Source organism: Pempheris klunzingeri, chromosome 14, assembly GCF_042242105.1.
Source record: "Pempheris klunzingeri isolate RE-2024b chromosome 14, fPemKlu1.hap1, whole genome shotgun sequence".
In the NCBI taxonomy this organism is placed as follows: Eukaryota; Metazoa; Chordata; class Actinopteri; order Acropomatiformes; family Pempheridae; genus Pempheris; species Pempheris klunzingeri.
The window spans coordinates 11,113,440-11,133,649 of record NC_092025.1 but is presented as its reverse complement, the minus strand read 5'-3'; the positions used below and the strand labels follow the sequence as shown (position 1 = coordinate 11,133,649).

Sequence of the window (20,210 nt, the reverse complement as noted above, 5' to 3'; positions counted from 1 at the left end):
CACCTGCATTATGTGTCACTGAAAGGGCTGTGTTGGCCTGTAGCTCTCGTCACTTTCTGTGTTTTTAGTGTTTGCTGCATGAGCTGCACTAAAGCTGCACCGTATAGGTCTGTGTTATGTGTATAGAGGACGCAGGGTTTTGTTTTTGTTTAAACAGTGTATATGTGTGGTTTTGTGCATGTAAGGTCCTCATGGTTTTACACACTGCGGTCTCCCTCCACTCTCCACTGGAGCTAAAAGCCCCGAAACAGAACGGTAATTGCCCAATTAGGGCCCTCGCTCTGTGGGCCGCAGAGCACTATGCGCCTCCACATGCTCACAGAGTCAGATAATTGAGCTGAAAGCAAATGAACGGATGGCAGACAAACAAGCTACTAGAAAATAATTACTTGGAGTGTTTCTTTTCAGTACCTGTACAGCGAATTTCATTATTGTCAATAGCCTCTAAAGCTGCTCGAAACGGTGGTATTTGTCATTTTCATAGAGACTTGATAATGACATTAATTTGTCTTAATGGGTTGGTTCTATTGTTAAAAATAGTAAAATGAGCAGAAATTGTCTTTCCTCAGCAGGTAGAGAGGACTTCACCACACTCCCGTCAGGCATGAGGAGATAATTTGGTGTGCTTGTCAAATTTCCAATAATTTGTTATATGGAACATGAGTAATGCTAATACCATTAATGTCCGTTTTCCTCTAAATTCATTACTGCCCTTTTTCCCTTTTATGTTTTTAATGCCTGTACCGTTTTTCTGTGCTTCAAGAGGTTATACCAGGACTGATTAAAAACATGCACATTTAGACTTTTGCCTTATGCACACATACATAAACACATGCACATCGTTTAAAGGATCTGTATGATATGCCGCCCATCAGTCGTCCCCCAAAACAAACAAAGTGTCTGTTAGATGTGAAATATAATTTCAGTTTGTTCGAAAAGGGTTACATTAAAACAATTATTCACCGACAGTATCATCTTTAAATGCCAAAATTGTAAATAATCTGTAAAAATCAGCCTCTCAGGTTCATTTTACATCACTGTGATTTTCACCAGAGGTTGAATTTTACAGGTTGATTGATTGATTTGATTTAATTCATGTATATTCAATTTCTTTCTCTTTATAACTGCAGCTGATTGCATCTAAATCACATTGATGTTATTTTGATACTCTTGAATTATTTAATGTTCTAGTTATGAGAGACTGAACTGTATTTATTTTTTCAAATTAATACCTAACAATATAGATTTAACCGTTCACAACTCCTCCTAACCTTGCAGAGATCAAAAGGAAGATAATTTTTGAAGATAAAACATTTGTCAAACACTGACTGAAAAATTCCACCTGTTTAATTGAATTTACTAAAATGTATGTTTAGTGATAATTTACATTTTTTTTGTGTGTTTTGAAAAATGTGGACTGAAAGATTACGATCCCTGAAGATATTAAATAGGAGACCGATGGTTAATCATACACAAATTCATGGATATTTAAAGCACTAATACTGTAATGATGTTAAATCCTTATTTATTTTTATTTAAAACAGTAAGAACTCATAAACCGCAGAATCTATTTTTAGGTGAGATATATTTTAAATGGTATGCAATGCAAATTAATACATAATATCAGATTATATCAGATAAAATCATCACAATAATTTCAGTGAAGATTGTAAAACCAACATAAGAACAGGCAACATTACAAAAGCTGTTGAAGGAAGAAACAAGTCAACATTGAAGTGAACTAAGACAAATGTGTATGTCCTGTTTTATTTCATGAAGTCTTATAAAATTTGACAAACCATGAAAAATAGAATTCAGTAATTCCTGATTTTTTTTTTTCCTTTCATGGCTATCAAAATGATTCAAATGCAGAACAAAATTTAAATAAAAGAGCAATGAAAAGTCCTGAAAGTGTTATAGCTGGAGGCAACAGAGGCAAAGTCCTGAAAGTGTTATAGCTGGGGGCAACAGAGGCAGCTGCTGGGAGGCGATACTAAATCTGCCTCTGCTGATGGCTCCCTGCCTCCATGTGACCCTCAAACATCACTGTGACAGAACAACACCAAATATCCTGAACTTGCGTCCACGTTTAATGTCTTCTGTGCGTGAAGCAGAGACGGCAAGATGAGCAGTTTCTCCTCCATCGCACCGCCAGCAGCCGTCAAAGTGCTGTGAAGTGGGAGCAGGAGGAGGATGACACCACAATAAAAACTAAACTAATGTGAGTCCATTGTGCAGATATAATTTAACACTGCGCGATGCTTTTAACACACATAGAAGAAAAGACAACAAACCAGTTTTAAGTTAAAATACTGAGCTGTAACTGACACCAGTACATAATGCAGCATTTAGCAGCTTTATTCTTAGAAATATTAGGGAAATGTCTGGGGAATATCATAAAAACTGAGAATAAGTATTTTAGTATTAGAGAGTTCTGATATGATTTTTCCCCTTCAGATTTAACACTCCACAAGTGAGGATTTAAGTATATTTTATTGTAGCCACAGTCCTCTAAAAGCCTCATTGTCAGATGATCTATCCCTCCCTCCTCTGGTCTTGCATGCTTTTACATTTGTGGATAGGATTAGAAAATATTAAGAAAAACCTTTGATAAATGCCTGTTGAATATCAAGAAATTTTCATTTAATAGATTAAATAGATTTATAGGTGAGACTTCTTAATGTTGGGAGGTCTGACTCTGTGATTGTAACAGCCTGCAGAGGGCGCTGGTAAAAATACACAGAGCTACTAATGAAAGACATTTACAGTAATGGCCTATAATGACTTCAGTGTACAGTCAGTGTATCATGCCATCTTGTCAAAAAATAGGACAAGAAGTATAAGAATATATTAGTTTGTTTTTGGAATTGACAGACTCATCATATAAAGCAAATAAACATAACAGTAAAATTTACTACAAACTTTTAACGTTAATGTAATTCTTCTGTGAAAAGTATCATAGTAGTAAAGCTTCTTTGATGTTGAGATTGTTAATAATTTTCCAAACAGACACCTAAAGATCAGTTACCAAAAATACTAAAATAAAGCAAAACAGTTGGTAGTAATCTAATCTCAGTGCCAGATTTCACTATTCATTGTTCAAATCGAAATACATGCTTTGCTTTCATTTCCTCATAACCTTTCATGAGTATATGCTACAGTTAAATACTCAACATGTACCTCAGAGAACCCATCATTTTTAAATTAAGGTGCAGCCTGGTTCTGGTTGCTGGAAAATTGCAGTGTCTCCTGTGGCTTTCAAAAAATTTAGATTACAGTTTTTCAGACAGTTTTATTTAATATGCCAACACTTTTGTATCAATAATGACCAGTTACCTTCATTACTTCACCCTCTTTCTAATCCCAATTCTTTACGATTTACGCTTTTATAAACACTTGTTTAAAATAATCTAATACTTTAATGATTTACCAATTCTCACCAAACACTGAACTGTTTTCTTTTATTACTGGATTTCGTGTCACGATAAGACATCTTGCAGAGTCGCGACGGATTTACCTTCTGCTCCAATTGTCAGTGCCAATCATCCAGTCACATTCACTTTTGTTTCCTTCAGGATTAAATGACAGACTGAGATGGATCCTTTTCTTAGCAGGACTTCCTTTTCTCTAAACTCAGCTGGACTCTGCTTGATATCTTCATTATGTTGTATCAAACAGCATGAGATGTCTTTATATGGTGTATGTAAACAATGCTGGACAGAACATTAAAAACATACATAAAAGCACAACGTTGATTCAGGTGTGCCAAATAAAATGATAAACAGTAAGTAGTAACTGTTTTAATTGCTTCTGCTGGAGCAGTGCTGACTGATCTCACTCGTCTATTTAGATAAGCAGCAGATTATGGAGCGACTTACCTGTGGAAGCCAGTCAGCTGGCTGGATGCACCGGCTCAAAACATTTAGGGAAATCAGAGCAGTCAAACACTGTCTTCACAGGCAGATTATAGCATATTCAACACAGAGACACAAGACAATTGTGTCTGCAAATCTGTTTATAATCTGTCCTGTTGTATAAATTACATTTCAAAATCTGTAAAAAATTAAAAAACTTAATTCGTTAGGTGAATGATGAATCCAATACTGCCATTATGTTATTCCAACTAAGGTTACATGATCTCAAAATCATCATATTATCCACGATACAATATTTATTTGTGATCTCTAATGTATTCACATCTAGTACTAAAATGGGTCATCGTGATCAACGTACCATAACTGAATCTAAAGCAATAACTGCAATGGATTGCTTACAATTACGGCTATTAATATTGACATTTCTGTGTGTCCATACATGAAGCTGAAAGTAAAATGAGTTAATATTCATCTAAATGATACTTCTGCCCGTATTTAGGTGTGTATGAGTCTTTTTGGATTGCGTAAAATGTCATGAAGTGCTGTGAGTGCCAGAGGATCGTTGTTTGACATGATGACTGGGCTGATGATTCATTTGCGAGGCCTGACTCCTGTTTGGAGCTTCTTATGTAACACTGTTGAATAATACTTTTTAAATAGAGACACTCTTGCTTTACATAGGACCACTGGTGGGAAATGATGTCTGAGTGTGAGGGATCTTGGGATGCTGCACAACAAACAGGAAAGAAAGAGGAAAATAATGGGAATGACAGATGCAAAATTCACAGTAAATAAAATAGCGTGTATTAGATTCAAGGGTCTCCCAAAGATTTGGTCCCTTCATCTTTTAATGTGAATGGCAGTGAATAAATATGCCTTGAGAAAACAGATAGTTCTGCACTGGGCTGTAATGCATTAATTACTCTACATGCAAAATATTTAAATACGGTCACGTGATCTATTCAGGTGACCTGGGGAGACGTTTGAAAAAAAAAAAAATTTCTCACTGATAATATACCACAAAAAGGCTCTGTCAAAAGATTGTTTTATTGCCCTTAACCAGCCTGTAATACAGAGGTCTTAATGACATGCTGGAAAACAGTTAGACAGTAGAGTGGCATCTCTTTCTCTTCTGCTCAATTCTTTGTCCTGGCTGTCTCAGTCAGCAGTTAAGCCAATGCATTTAGAGCTGTGAAGCAGCAGGAGAGGTCATTCAGAATCATATCATGATGATGCTCAATTCATTCATTTGGACAATAGAAATGTGTTTTTGCTGTACATATTTCAGTTGTCAGAGGCACTGATCCTGAGCAAGACGTAGTAAAATATGTTGTTATTTCATAAGTATTTTGGGGCCTTTTATTAAAGAGTCCACAATAGACAGGTAATAAAGAGAGAGAGAGATGGGAAGCGACATGCAGCAAAGACCCCTGGCCAGCCTCGTTGTCATTCATCTCACGTGAAGGATTTGGTGTCTTGTAATACATAACAGTGGAACACAGTTCGATGCTTTACAGTTCGATTAGTTATTAGACAGATATCAGACAACATCAGGAAAATGGATATTGTGATAATGATTTCAGGCGTATCATCAGTCAGCTATGAGGCCAGTATGCTGCGCTGGTAGCTCATATTGGTTTAGGAGAGTGAGATCTCATTGTGAGCAATTTTTTAAGATAGTAATGTGATCTGCATGTTCACCATACATGTAGTATGAAGTATTTAGGATGTTTTATACTTTGGCTTACTACTTATTATTACAGAAAGGTTTGAAATGTTTATTTTTTTTAATTAAAAATGTAATCTAGAACAAAGAACATGTATTATGATTTGATTTTGATGTAGATTCTATGCCTTTATTAATAATATCTTTCCATTTTTTCCACGTGGTCTCTCTATGTAATAAGATATCTTTATTTTTCATTCTTTGTACTAATAATAGTATTTTAAATGCATTTCTTAGTACTACCACCATTATAACTCGTTCAAGCTAAAATGGTATATCATCCTCGTGCATAAATGGCAACAGGGAGCCGCTAAATAACATTAACCAAGTATTTAAATTTAATTTAAAGGATATGCCCAGTGTCTCATTTGACTAATTCATTGATGCTGTATCTCCACCTGCTTCTGCCTCTGTGCCAGTGTCTGAATTTGTGTGACGGAGGGGCTGAATGGTGATGTGTGACACACTCCTGATGAAAAATAACAGCGGCCCTCAGATCTGCACAACGGTTGATGAAGAATCACTGACTTTTATTGGTGCCGAATAAAAGGATGTGATGAAAGAGTCAAAGGCTGAGGGAGAGAAAGAGGGATTCAGAGGGAGGGGCGGAGGAGTGCAAAACAAGGCCCCATCCATCACACGAGTTGAGAAGACACATTCCAGTGCCCTTAGCAAGAGGATACATTCACTCAAAGTGACAATAGGGGGGGAATCTGGGAGAAGCTGGGAGGGGCACCCATCAATACACAACCTCACCCTTGGGCTCTCTGTGCGCACAAACTCAATGCCCCTTCCAGTCCAATTCAGTTCCCTCTATAAGCATGACAAATGTACATTTTGCTGCCGATGAATGCGTTCATACTCAAAACAACAAAACAGACGGAAAAAAAACACAACAAAATCACTGCATGGATGCTAATAGTTAAAATTCTTAATTCCCCTTCTCTTCCTCCCACTGTGTCCGTCTCCCTTCCCCTCTCTGTCTCCCTCAATAATCGCAGTTGCAGAAATTTGAGCTGGGGTAGTAGGATATCTGTCTGGCAGGGTTAGTGGGGATTTTAGGGTGGAGGGAGCAGGTGATGGCTTTCTGGAGTGCTCTCATTTACACTCCTCCCTTTCTCTCGCTGAGCAGCGTGAAGAGGTGGGAGAGATGAGGGGCCGCCTCCTCTCACTCCTGTGAGCTGCACCTGCCAGGGGTGAGAGGATCAATTGTGAACTCTGACCTTGTACCTTCCACAATGCCCAATTATTACCCTTACCATGTAATATATACATCATACATTAAGGATGGACAAATAATTACACTTCTAGCATCAAAGCCACATATTTGTGCAGCTGCAGAAACTAATTTCCAATGTGGAGAGCAAATGGTAAACAAGGAGAGATATTAAACTGACTTCAAACTACTGTTTAAGTTAAACATTGGTAACCTGTTGCTTGTATAAGACATCATAACATGTAAACTTCTGTAGTTTTTGCTTGATTGCTTCACTCCTCATCAATGTCAGAGTGTGAGTTTTTTTTTCAGTGGACTTAAGTTTTTCAACATCCAACTATTACCCACTCCTCGTATAGAAACAACTACATTATATTGTCCTGTGTTTATCTCATAGTTGTGTAGCTGCAGAAACACTTAGCTCATTAGCGGAGAAAGACATTAAAGTGACTCCAACTCCAACTTTTTCCCCACTGACATGATAAACAATCTAAATATTGTCTGTACAGTAAATAAGCAGTTACCTACAGCAGCAGGTTGCCTTAGCTTAGAATAAATACTGGGAAAAGGGGGGGAAAAGAAGAAGTTCAGCAGAAATCCCTGCAAAACCACGTGTTGTTTGTATACTTTAGTTTTTGTACAGAATAAAATCACGATTTTCATTGAGCATTTTACAACTTTTAGAGCAGATAGTCCAAACAGGGAGAGAAAGAGCCTAAACAACCTTCACCTTGGACACGATAAACATGAATCTAGATCAGGATAACTTGTTGCTTTCCCATCACAATATGTAAACTGCTGTTGTGTTTACTTGACTGCTTCCTTCTGTGTGGGTGCCAGACTGTTTTTCCCATCTTGTGTTCATTATGAAAATGTCCCAAAAAGAAGGCCTCTTTATTTTTTTTTTTTTGGTGTCATAGCATTCAAATGGGCATTATTCAGAGTGCTGAGTTCCATTTGGGGTTTTGTCAGGACTTAGAGTAGTGTGAAAGTTGGTGTCAGTGGACCCCTGGCCCAGACCAGCTGAAAGCCAGTGTGTTAGTTTCTATGGTAATGCAGAAATAGTAACTACCTCCCAGCAGCGTCCCGCCGCGTGTCGCCTCCTGAATAGAGCGCATCTGCAGAAAACTGAGGGACCCTGTGAGATGGGCAGTGACCCGTCATCACACCGACTCTAACATATATGGTCATATATAGACATTGAATTAGCCTAAACCTCTTTTTCCCACTGCTGACGTCATAACTCTTGAGAGAAAGTTGAGACCGAGCCATATATTCCCCATTTAGTCAAAAGCAGTGTGTGAGACAAAAAAAAAAGCCGCCACAGAGGTCATTAGGATGAGGGGGGAGAAGTAAAATGCAACAACCACAAAGTGTGTGTGTGTGTGTGTGGGGGGGGTCAAACAAAAGCTGACTCCAAATCACAATGCCTGCAATAGAAATTTGAGAAGAAAAGGGGATATTGGGTTATGAAAATCATACAGGGGGTTTGCTCTTACTTATGCAAATTACCCTACATTTCTCATTCATTGCCCCGAACGTGTTGCTCTCACCCAGGAAACAGCCTCAACTCCATCCTTTTAAAGACTGGATACAGTTTAATATTTGGAAAATGTAGCTGACCTCAACAATTAAAGCAAAAACTTCAGAAATTATTCTTCCAGTTTGTTTTTTCTCATCAAAATGTGGCTGAAAAGTGGACAGAATGACACAACATTGGTTTACTTTAAAAATGCTGAAATGTTCAGAGGTTTGTGTTGACATCCATCCCTAAGAAAACGAAAACAATCCCAAAACAATAGCGACTTCTGAAAGGAGGCTAATGTGAGCTGAATGAAGAGGAAACGGGCCAAACTGCAGGAGGTCATTAATGAGAAAAACCATAAACTTTAAGGAATCACGGTGGTTTTAGAGTCTGCTTCCTCTAAGACTTTTACGTGAAGCTCATCCTTGCCCTGTTTAGAGAGACACACTGAGAATGAGGTAATGATGAACTGCTCAGCTGAAAATTAGTAAGTAATGGTTAGATGAGTGGTTTTTGGAGTGTTTACCCCCCTCCTCCCTCCTGCTCTAACTCTCTGACCTCCCTCCTCCCTAACCCTTACCCCCCTTGGTGGTTTCCCATGGGCCTCCAATTGATTCAATTAAGTGAACACACAAAAACCATATGGTTAAAGATGGTTTTTCTCAACCCAACAACTCAGTAGGTGCATCGGGGAAGCGCACTTGATGCGGCCACTTTTGCAAAAACTGGAGGGAAATTTCAGCAATTTTCCTTCGATTTCTCTTCTCCTTCCTCTTTTGTTTTCAAATCGGCGTCAAAGAAAAACCCACTGGAAACATCAGAGCATCAAAAATGAAAAGAGAGAAAAAAGTGGCAATGAACGAAAGGGGAGGTGAATGAGGGGAGGATCAGAAAAGTAAGGCGGTGAAAAGGAGGGAGGAGTAGCAACTCGGCATCAGAAGTTGTTCTGCGGCGTAATTCTGCTTTGTTTTCCCTACAATAAAGTCTCCTACTTGTTGTCCTACAGCATAACATTCAGCCGAGAGAAATGAGGCAAACAGAACATCGCAAAAGGCGCTTTGCATTCTTTCGCTTTTGTACTTGTGGGACTGTTCCTGAAAGAGCAACAGACACAAAATAGGGAACAAAAGGGGGCAGTGTGGATGAAGGCACTATCACTGACATCCCCAGCACTTTGAACAACTTGTCAGCGCAGACACTGAAGCAACTGCATTCTGTCACATTTGTGTACAAACCCCTTGAAAGGGCTTGCTGACCTGCCCATATCCCTTTATTGGGGTTCAAATGGCAAGAGGCATTCATTGTGTCTGGGAGAGTTCATTAAATTCATTGGTTTGACCTGTTATTTCTAGGCCAAAAGTCTGCTGATTTGGAAAAATGTGAGTCAGCCATACGTAATAGCCTACTGACCTCCGCTGGGTAACAAACCCTTTTGAAGAGCATTTCAAGGCTTTTATATGAATAGGGTCAAAGGGGAAGTTTGAGACATATCTATAGCAGAACCAATGGATTTACATCAAAAGGGAATTTGAAATCATCCAAAGATATTTAGACCTCTAATGGCTCTGTGGGTTTTCATCCAACAATATTTCTCAGCAAACCCAACTTTCTAAAGTATTTTTCATTCACGGGGGAAAGCTTGAGGGTTGACGAAACCTGCATGTCAGATGGCAAAGTTGGAAAATTCAGTTCTTTACAAATGCTTTCTGTTTTAGTATGAAGGGCACTGGATGGCTAGTGGTGTCGCTTTGTTCTATTTGTCTTATTCTGAAGTTTTAGTTCCCATAACATCGTCACATTTAGATGGAAATGGGCTCATTAGAGAGGCCAGACAGTCAGGTTTGCATCTATTTCTCATTCATTCTTGTCAGAAACAGTCCGGGCACACAGCGTACGTCTTTCTGCTCCAGCATGAATGTAAAATTATTTCAAATTGCTTTCTGTTTGCCTTAACCGGAGCGACTTCCAACGAAATCACTTGCACGTACTCAGTGATGATGGAAAAATAATGAAGTTCATAATTAGAAAATCTGATTTCACATACTCACATGAAATTATTGTTTATTTTATCTTGTCCTTGGCCTTTAGTTGTGCCCATTTATGTTTTTAAGCTAGTTCAGTTTGGGTTAGTCTTGGGAAATTTGCTTAACAGAAAGTTTGAACAACAACGGTGGTGGTGGTGCTATGCCAGAGATAACGCTCTAAGGAAGACACAAAATGATGCATCTCAGTCCATTTCATCTACAATTCATTTACATGATTAACAAAATGCTCTATAAATAATTACATTAATAACATTAGTCATTCCATAGTATGGCCAAAAAAAGGCACAATCTTGGGGACAGGTAAAATATGTATAAGAACATTAATGTGTTTCATTTGCTTTTGGCAGTGACCTCCATTGTTGAACAGTTCAAAGTCACCCACTGAAAAAAGGGAAATATTGGATTATTCAATTTACATACAGTATATGCAGGTAGTGTTTACTCACACAATTTATCTATATTTCTTTATGCTTCTTTGATGTTGGACACCTACTTAGTAGTTAGTAATTAATGTGCTGGCTTCAAGTATCAGCCTGTATCTAAAATCAGTAATTACAGCGACAGGGAAGCAGTCAAAGCTCTGTTTTACAATGTATTGCAACACATTAACAAGCTAACATCTAAGCACAACAATGCAGACACTCTAACATCAGAAATAATATCTTATTTATATACCTGTATATACCGGTCCTCATCCTCTCAACGCAGCAGGATGGAGACTGTAACAGACAAGCTGCAGGACAAACACTGACCTCCTGAACTAACATCCCATTCACTGTTTACCTGGACGCTTCAGGCTGCAGCGTACACATGGGCCATCATCTGTTTGCGAAAATCTTGATATTGATTTGGGGACTGTGACATGGCTGGCTAGCCAGATAGTCTTGTAGTTAAACATTCTGTCAAATTTCATATACTGTTGGTCAAGTGTACATGGTGTCATTGACTTGCTGGCATGACGTCAGCTACAGCTGAGCCAAAGGATTCTATGAGCTGAGCGGAGTAGAAATATCTGCAGTTGCCAAGTCATATGTAAGGTTTGACTTGTTTCCTGGAGAAGTGATCAATGATCAATGTACACGACTCTTATGATTATGGTAATGATTATTCCAGGTGTTAGTCAAACCCTGAGGTGTTTCCAGGGAAACAGAGTGATGGCTCGTGAAAAACTTTAGATTTTGGTTGCAAAATGCATGAAAAGTTGAATGGCCCTTGCTGTGGACCTCCAGAACTCTGTACATGGTGAGGGTAACATGATGTTTACTAAGCTAACAGGTTAATATGATAACAGTTCATCAGTGAGTGAGCAATTTGAGCTAGCTATTGTTAATGCAAATGTTAGCCACCATTCACTAGCCACGCTAGCATTAGCCCTCAAACAGATTTAAAACCTTATCTGTTAGCAATAATGTTTCACAAAATGTGTGCAAAAGATGTGCTTTTGGAGTTCATGGAACAGTCTTAAACTATTATTTTCCGTCCAGAGGGACATAGATTAGCTTTGTTACACCAGTATGACCATCAGTTGGAGACGTGTGAGGGAAATTAGTGTTTCATTTCGGCAAAGGAGAGCAGATATTGAAAATGATTCAACTTTTCCAATGTTAACATTTGATTCTTTATAAATAGATATGTGATGTCTCTCTAGCCACGGACATTGATTGACTTGTGCTCATCTTTGGGTGATGCTCCAAAGGCTTCATGTTTTATTAGGGACTCTTTCAAAGAGAGGCATTAATAGTCTAGTGACATGATACAATAATAGTAAGTAAATTGAATTTGCACTGTGCCATTTCTTATGTCATTATCTCTGGATTTTGATTGGAAAATGTTAATATTTGTTATAAGGCAATTTTTGGAAGTATACAGTGTGTTTTATTAGGTTCCATACACACACATCTTGATAAACCTTTCCCATCAGATTAAGTTACTACTGCAGATTAGGTTGATTGAACATGACAACATTGTATTTACAATACAGAAAGACTTCATGTCTTATGTCTCGTCAAGTTTGTTAAGTTTAGTTAATGTGTTTTATGTATTTCCGGTTTTATCGTGGCGTTCAACTTGTGTGTTACCCCCTCCTGTGATTGTCTGCCCCGTCCTGATTGTGTTAGTAGATAGACTCTAGAGTGTTAGAGTCTAGTCAGGTTAGTATGGGAAAAAAATCATTTTAGTTTAACAAATAAGAATTCTGTATATTGGGCATGAATAAACCATTTTCAGTATTCATGATTTTAATATTTGCAATCAATGTGCATACATTTTCACATTAATCCAACAGAACTTTTGTCAGTGAAATTTGGACATGTGGTGAGGAGACTAAGAGAGAGGTCGATTTATGACAACTGGTGAAAAAACTCAGTGGTTTGGTTTAACAACCAGCACCAAACAAGCTTGGCACTACTCTGAATACCAGCCTCACTGAGTGGCCGGCTGTGTAGAGGCAGCCATAGCTGTGAGGATGCACCTAGCAACAGCACTTGACCTACGCTCAGCCACATCAGTAGAGTCTCTACACGGCAAACTGAGGCATAAATTCAGCAAGCAGATTTACCATCAGGGAAGGAGTCATGAGAGAGAGACAGTAAAATGCTAATCAAGAAGGAAAAGCATTTGAATGAACCAAACTTTTAAGCATTTTGTTTACACCATTGCTTTTGTTTAATTGTTTTCTTGTTAATTATTTCTCAGGAATAGTGGTGCAATGTTTTAAAATGCTTATACTGTCTGTATGTGCTTTCCAACTCGTGCAGATCCATGTTGAATGAGAATTTTTTCTCCATGTATTTGCATAAAAATGTGAAAAAGTGGCGATTTATTTAGTTTTCGTCACTATTTTGATTCAAAAGCTCATTCAAGAAATTCAACGTACATACATTATAATTCACTATTAATTAGCAGTGAATTATAATGTATGTAAGTTGAATTTTACTGAGGCTTTTCATGATCACACCTTCTACACTGTGGGACTTCACCCTAAAGGACCTCCATGATAGACGTTGCTAGGAGATTTTTACTGACATGTGTCAGCATGAGGTATGAGCCCTCATTTGTCATATTCACACATGCAGAGATGCTTTAGTGCAGCGTGGCATCTTACTTTTCATTGGAAGTGTCTTTGTGATGGAATCCTAGGCCTGTATAATGCAGTATTTTAAGATATCTATCTGGTAGACATGATAGTGCTCAGGTCACTGACAGTTAGGGGGTGTGAGGGATGTCACAAGTGTCCAAATCATCACAAAACGCATAAATAACCACCGACAAAAACATTACGAAGGAAAGGACAGAGAAGAGACACTTGTAGAGGAGTCAGAGGAGAATCAGTGCTGCAGCTGTGTGGCCTGAAAAAAAAGGAGAGAAAAAGAAACAACTTCTTCATATCATGATGAAGCATTTCATGACCCCCCCCCACCCCCACCCCCCCACGCACACACACAGATGGGACAACCTCCTACACACTTATTATTTCCACCACTTTCATCAGCTGATGTCATCAGTGTGCTTTTTTATCATTATTATTATTTGTTGGTCTCATAATCGTCACTTTTTGTGAACTTGACCAAAATAAACACATTGAGTCTTGGGGAAAAAAATCTCAAAAGCATCTAAAAATAGCATCTAAAAACAGTCTTTTGCACTTGTGGCACTTGTACTGTTGTAGGCAGGAACTAACGGCTACTTTTTGAGTTTGACTGTTCTCTTTTGTATGAACTCCAGTTACAAAACAAGAACATAGTCACAAATCCCACTCCAGACGTGGTGCATGTCGCACGTCGCTCCATGTTCAATAGAAATTTAGCACAGAAGAAAGGAAACGTAAAGGCAATAAAAAAAAAAACAGCAACACATGTAATATTTTTTTAAAAACTGGACATCTGAAAACAATTTCTTGTGTTTTGAGAATATCAGTTTAATTTAGACTTGCTTGTAGAGTGTCTTGCTTGTTACTTACGACTTTGAGCAAAGTAAAAATACTATTTGATCTGTTAAATTGTGAGGCCATGCCGAGTTAAGCAGCACTTTTACATAATTATCATCTTGAAATGATCACTTGAAGATCTCCTCAACCCAAAATAATCACTGAAACCTCCTCCAATCTCTAGATATTATCAGTCACTGTTGAGCACGATGAAGTTATTTAATTCCTTATAAGTACAACAAACAATGTTTAGCATTTAGATTCCTCCGGTTCACTCAAGTTCACGTTCACCTGTGGAGCCTTTATCTGTCACACTGAGGCACCTAAGCTGACTGCGTCTCTTTGTCAGCCTCCCTCTCTCTTAAGGATTCATTAGTCCCTATAGACTCCAGCAGCCTAAACATATTGCACCATTCAGCCGGTACTTATGTGTCATCTGTTATCTATTGGACTGGTGTTTCTGGTGAGCATATGAATGATAATCAGGCCTTTGTGTGTCCATAGAGGTGCAGCAGGATCTGCAGTCTGTGATGTTGCCTCAGGGGGAGATTAGGAGGGGCAGCCGGCCCTCTGTGTCACGTCGACAGTCACAGCGCCCATCCGCGGCTGGGCCAAACCCCACTGGGACCTTAAATCCTGTTACACTGTCAGCTAAAACCATCATTTGTATTAGAGATGTGTGGGTGTTTAAGTGTGTGTACATATTAAGTGAGGGGGGATAGTGTCTTAAACTATGAATTATTCATACCAAAAAGAAAAGGAGATATTGACTACATCTCCATAAACAGACTGCTCTTTTTATGTCATCAGGCACGAGATCTTTGGGTTATAATTGCATAAAAGCCCCTGAAAAAGTGCTTCTCCAACGGCACAGCAGGCACTGGTCAGCGTTATCATCTGGGATGAACTTGAGTGAAGGCAATTGTTCCAACCTAATATCTTATAAATAATTTACTATTTGAGGGGCATTGCTTTCCCCCCTATCAAACATGGACGTTAAGAAGCTTTACCAAGCCACAGCTGTATGCTAGTTACTGAACGGCTGAATTAGCCTCATGGGTTTGAGGGAAAACACAGATATGGATGTGATGATGTATGAACCTTATCACAAGTGGCTATAAATGATTTTTTTTTTTTTTTTTTAGCTTGGAACTGGTGCAAAAATGTAATAGAGCTGTTGTAATGCGAGTGGGCCATTTCCCTCCATTATTTATCTCAGTAACAAGTGATTATGGAGAATGAGATTCTTTGCACTTCTGGCCCGCGCCTCCAGAGGGAGGTCAAAACTATTTGTCAGTCTCCAGTTGGGATTGCAAATTAGGATGAGCCTCCCTGCGTGACGACCCATGAAACCTCTATTCCTATCCACGGGGTGACTGCTGTACATAATTTGAAAATTAGGGCCTTTGATAACATCTTTATGTTAAGCAATACATCAAACTGCCACCAGCACCCAGGCTCTCTGCCGCTGGAAAAAGCTGGAGTTAAGACACAAATCCTGTTCAAACCTGTTGTTTTAAATATATACACTTTCTGCCTATTTAATTTGAGGCTTGGGCGCATGATCTGGCAAACCCTTCGTTAGAATAATTGCGCTTTTAGCATGTGATGAAAACATGTCCTTAACTTATTACCTAATTAAGAATCGGAATAAAAGCGATAGATTTGTATTTACAGGATCCAGAGTGCAACAAGATTGGCAGACTAGTTAATGGCTAATTCCTGGCAGCAAATGAAAGGATAATACAAAAACTGAATGTGGCTCTCGCAGATATGACAGTCACTCGGACAGATATTTTGTCTCGTTAAAGGGTTTAACTGCTCCTAATTTGTATCGACTTTAATGGCGCAGCCTAATTACAGGTCTGTAGCCTTTATGGAAGATTAGCGGTGTGAAGCTGAGCACATTAGGGCCTCTTTCATGGGGAGAAAACAGATAGCACCACACCGTCGTGTGGCTCTGTTTTGCAGCTCAGGAGCTCATTAAACAGAAAAGAAGAGCAACACAGGTTCAAATTCCAGGATGCGATAACTTTGCGTGGAGTGCCCAAACCGAAACTTAACGCAGAGGCGCGCGTATGGTGCGGCATTTATCTTTAATTTGCGGACTATTTCTTGCATCCGCCTGCTTCGGGAAGAAGGGAAAACTCTGAGGAAGAGAAATCACATTGCACTATTTACTCACACATTACGGCTCCCGTCCCTTTGAAGGTCTTGTTCAGGGAGCCTTAAAGTGAAAGAAAATGTTTTCCTATTACTTAATTCAATCAGAGCGCGAGGCGGGGGCTTCACGCGCCGCGCACTGGGCTCCTCTATGACAGAGTCGCCTTTGTTGCGTCTATCCGCCGCTGTCACACACTTTAATTCGACTCTCTTTCTCTCTCATTGAAAACCCTCCACAATGACATTCAATAAGGGCCGCAGAGTGAAAACCTGGTTATTTTTACATATTCTTTCCCCCGACTCGGCAGGGGCCCGAGCAAAGGAATTAATCACTGCTCTTTAACAGCACTGCCTCCAGGCAATGACTTGTCCCTTTTTTGTGCCCAGAAATGACACATTAACCTTAAAACGGGTATGCATAAACTTTACATTCAGCTGTTGCGTTTATGTTTGCGCCCCAACACTGTCAGTAAAGTAGCCACACAAGTGCACAAGACCTGTCAAACAAATAATTAACCGCAGCTACAGACACTTTAATATGAGAATGATTTAATATAACAGTTACATACATGTGCACATGCAGCTGATGAAGCATCTACCTCCTCACATAACACTAATAATGATAATAATAAAAGTTGGCTGCATTAACAGTTGTAACTACAAGGAGTGTTTGTCCTCCTCGCCTCGGCTCTATAGACACAATTAAGACTATAACTTATTCAGACACATACCTAATAGGCTGCTTAATGTCTAAGACAAAACTTGAATACACACACTGGCTTTCCGAAAGTGACAGAAACGTTTTCTCTCGCAAATTTAAGCTCAGCTCTATGATAAAATAAGAGTGATGATAAAAGGGAGAATGGGCAGTGCCGCCTCTTGCGGCGTGGGTGGGGCTGACAAGAATAGACTACATTATGCAGTTCATTTAGTTAACAAGTGAAATAATGGGGAAGCGTGCAGTGGGAATGCCGAGAGAAAGGCACAAAACCCTATTGAGAGCTCTTGGCCGCTTGCAGCGTAACCGTCACATGGCCGAACCGAGTCCACGGCGGCTATTTAAGGAGCGGCGGTGCGCCTTCAGCACCACTTCGCTGTCCACCGTCCCGAGGAGAGCAGGCTGACACGACGACGCGCCGGCTTCAACTTCAACCAGACTGAGCGACAAATTTGCAAACATGCCGAGGTCTTTTCTCGTGGATTCCTTGATTTTAAGGGAGGCTAGCGACAAAGGGAGCGAGAACAACCCACCTTTATTCCCGTACGCCGTGCACACGCCGCACCACCCGCACGGGCTGGCGGGCTCCTGCCACTCCAGGAAAGCCGGGCTGCTGTGCTTCTGTCCGCTGTGCATGACGGCGTCCCAGCTCCACCCGTCACCACCGACGCTGCCGCTCCTCAAGGCGTCTTTTCCTCCCTTCAGCTCGCAGTACTGTCACTCAGCCCTGTCGAGGCAACACTCTTCATCCAACGCCCTCAGCCACGGACCGGGGATATACCAAGCTGCGTACTCAGTGCCAGACCCGCGACAGTTCCACTGCATCTCCATCGGTGAGTAAAGGCTGATTTTAATAACGTTTCCTCCAGTGGACAAAGATACGCCTCGTGTGTTTTCATAGGGCCAAAGTGGCTGACGATTTCTCTTATTTTTTTGTTTTACAGAAAACAGCAGCGGCAAACTTCAGAGCAGCAAGCGCATGCGCACGGCCTTCACCAGCACGCAACTTTTGGAGCTGGAGCGCGAGTTCACCTCCAACATGTACCTGTCCAGACTGAGGCGCATCGAGATCGCCACCTACCTGAACTTGTCCGAGAAACAGGTGAAAATCTGGTTCCAGAACCGCAGAGTGAAGCACAAAAAGGAGGGCAAGAGCAGCGGCCAAAGGACTGGATCACATAACTGCAAATGCTCGTCCCTGTCAACCGCGAGATGCTCGGAGGAAGAGGAGGATGACATTCCCATATCTCCCTCTTCGTCCGAAAAGGAGGACGTGGACCTGTCCGTCTCCCCCTGAACTCTCCCCCCGCCTCCCCTCTGAAAGATTTTGGTCCTCATGATTTTCAATACAGCCAAAAAAAGACTGATCCACTTGCGCTCAGTCGTCTGTACATAGAAAGAGAATATTTAATCAGGGAATTGCCCTGAATTATTGTATAGCTGTATACATGTTGTACGTTTTGTATGTAGTTTTTTTCTGAAAACGGTCCATTTGTTGTTGCCAATCCCATGAGTATGGTAGGCATATTTGTAAAGACAAACCCAACTGACAAAAAAAAAACAAAAAACAATAGCAGCATTGTTTATTAGTATTTTGGGGAGGACAGTTATTTTGTATACATGGTGACTACTGGTTAGATTCATTCTATGTGGATGGAACTGTGACTTAAAATATGGAAAGCTGGAGAGAAATCCCCTGAATGTCACATCGCTGAGATCACTCTGAAATTATATCTTCAGTGTAATTGAAAAATATTTATTTATTTAAAAATGTTGATACTTAAATAAAAAATATTTCTGAGCGGCAGACTGCCTTGTCGTATGAGTTAAGTACTTTGGTCTTGGCGCACCAGTGGGTGCGCACAGTGGCGCACGAAAACTCGGGTTTGTATCAGCAGTTTTGACATCAAATTATTATTATTATTAATGCTACGAGAAGACAATCAGATTATACTGAACTGTGTGATAGTCTTTGGTCAAAATGGTAACATGAATTACATTTCCACACATTTATACTCCTCCTGTCTCTGCTGTCTTTGGCAGCATGTGCAGTGCGTTTCTTCTCTGACAGTTTCTTTGCAATTTATTAAAAAAAAAGTACTTTGGTATTCTCATACATGACGGTAAAGCTTCTGTATGTTAGGGTTGTTTGCTGTTCTATGAGAAGAAGACTAAAAAAAGTGATTAGCACTGTTCATATTTTTAACTCAAAGAGCCAAAAAAGAAATTGGGAACGATAGAAGTATTTTCCTTCCTGATGTGCCCAGTCTGCACTGCACACTGCAGACAAACAACATGTGTGTGCGTATGCAGAAGGAGCACATTAGGCCACATGAGCTGAACTCCATCCTGGAGGAGTAAATCAAATGCTCAATAATCTTTATCACTCCGAGGTGATAAAGACGTTGTTATGGGCTCCTTTATGGGCTTTCCCAGGGGGACACTCAGCCCAGATATCACTGCCTCGCCCTTTGGAGCTCTTTTCAAGTTTCATCCCAGCTGAAATGATCCGTCTCGTGTGACTGAGTTAATAATCACTGTGGCTGTATAAGGAGCGCATCAGGAGTGTGCATATCTTAAGATATCGATCTAACATGAAAATAAATGAGGAAAAGACACAGTTTGGTGTCCATGACCCATATTGTTCTTATTGTTAACGCACCAGTGTGATCGAGTTCATTGTCGGTTTTATGAGCTCCAGGTGTGTTTTAGACTTAATGGAAGCCTTTTCACTTCAGCCCATGTTGGTTTTAAATTAAAATACAAAACAAAGAAATAATTGTTAATTAGCATATGGTGAGATTTTAGTGGATAAATCTACTAAATGAAATCGTATGCCAAGTCAAATAATACGCAGCATCCTCAAACATAAATCCAGTCTTTAGGCAAAAGATTTGTGTGGGATATTTTGGTTCAAATTAATCTAAAATGTGTGTATATGTATATCTTTACTAAAGGTAAAAATATATCACACCAGAAAATCAACAAAAAAAGACCAAACCAGGAGTTCAGCGTTT

General features: G+C 39.8%; 1 protein-coding gene across 1 annotated transcript; it reads left to right on the top strand.

Moving 5' to 3' along the window:
* Nucleotides 1–17,653: 17,653 nt before the first annotated feature.
* Nucleotides 17,654–18,490, top strand: gsx1 (GS homeobox 1). Its single transcript, XM_070844198.1, has 2 exons — nucleotides 17,654–18,026; nucleotides 18,138–18,490. The coding sequence occupies exons 1-2, from the start codon at nucleotides 17,654–17,656 to the stop codon at nucleotides 18,488–18,490; spliced, it is 726 nt and encodes a 241-aa protein (XP_070700299.1).
* The last annotated feature ends 1,720 nt before the right edge of the window (nucleotides 18,491–20,210 follow it).

Excerpts from the sequence above, each read along its gene's own strand:
- gsx1 (XM_070844198.1), top strand. The coding sequence starts at position 17,654 with ATGCCGAGGTCTTTTCTCGTGGATTCCTTGATTTTAAGGGAGGCTAGC. Across the intron at positions 18,027-18,137 it reads GTTCCACTGCATCTCCATCG|AAAACAGCAGCGGCAAACTT; the intron begins GTGAGTAAAGGC and ends TTTGTTTTACAG.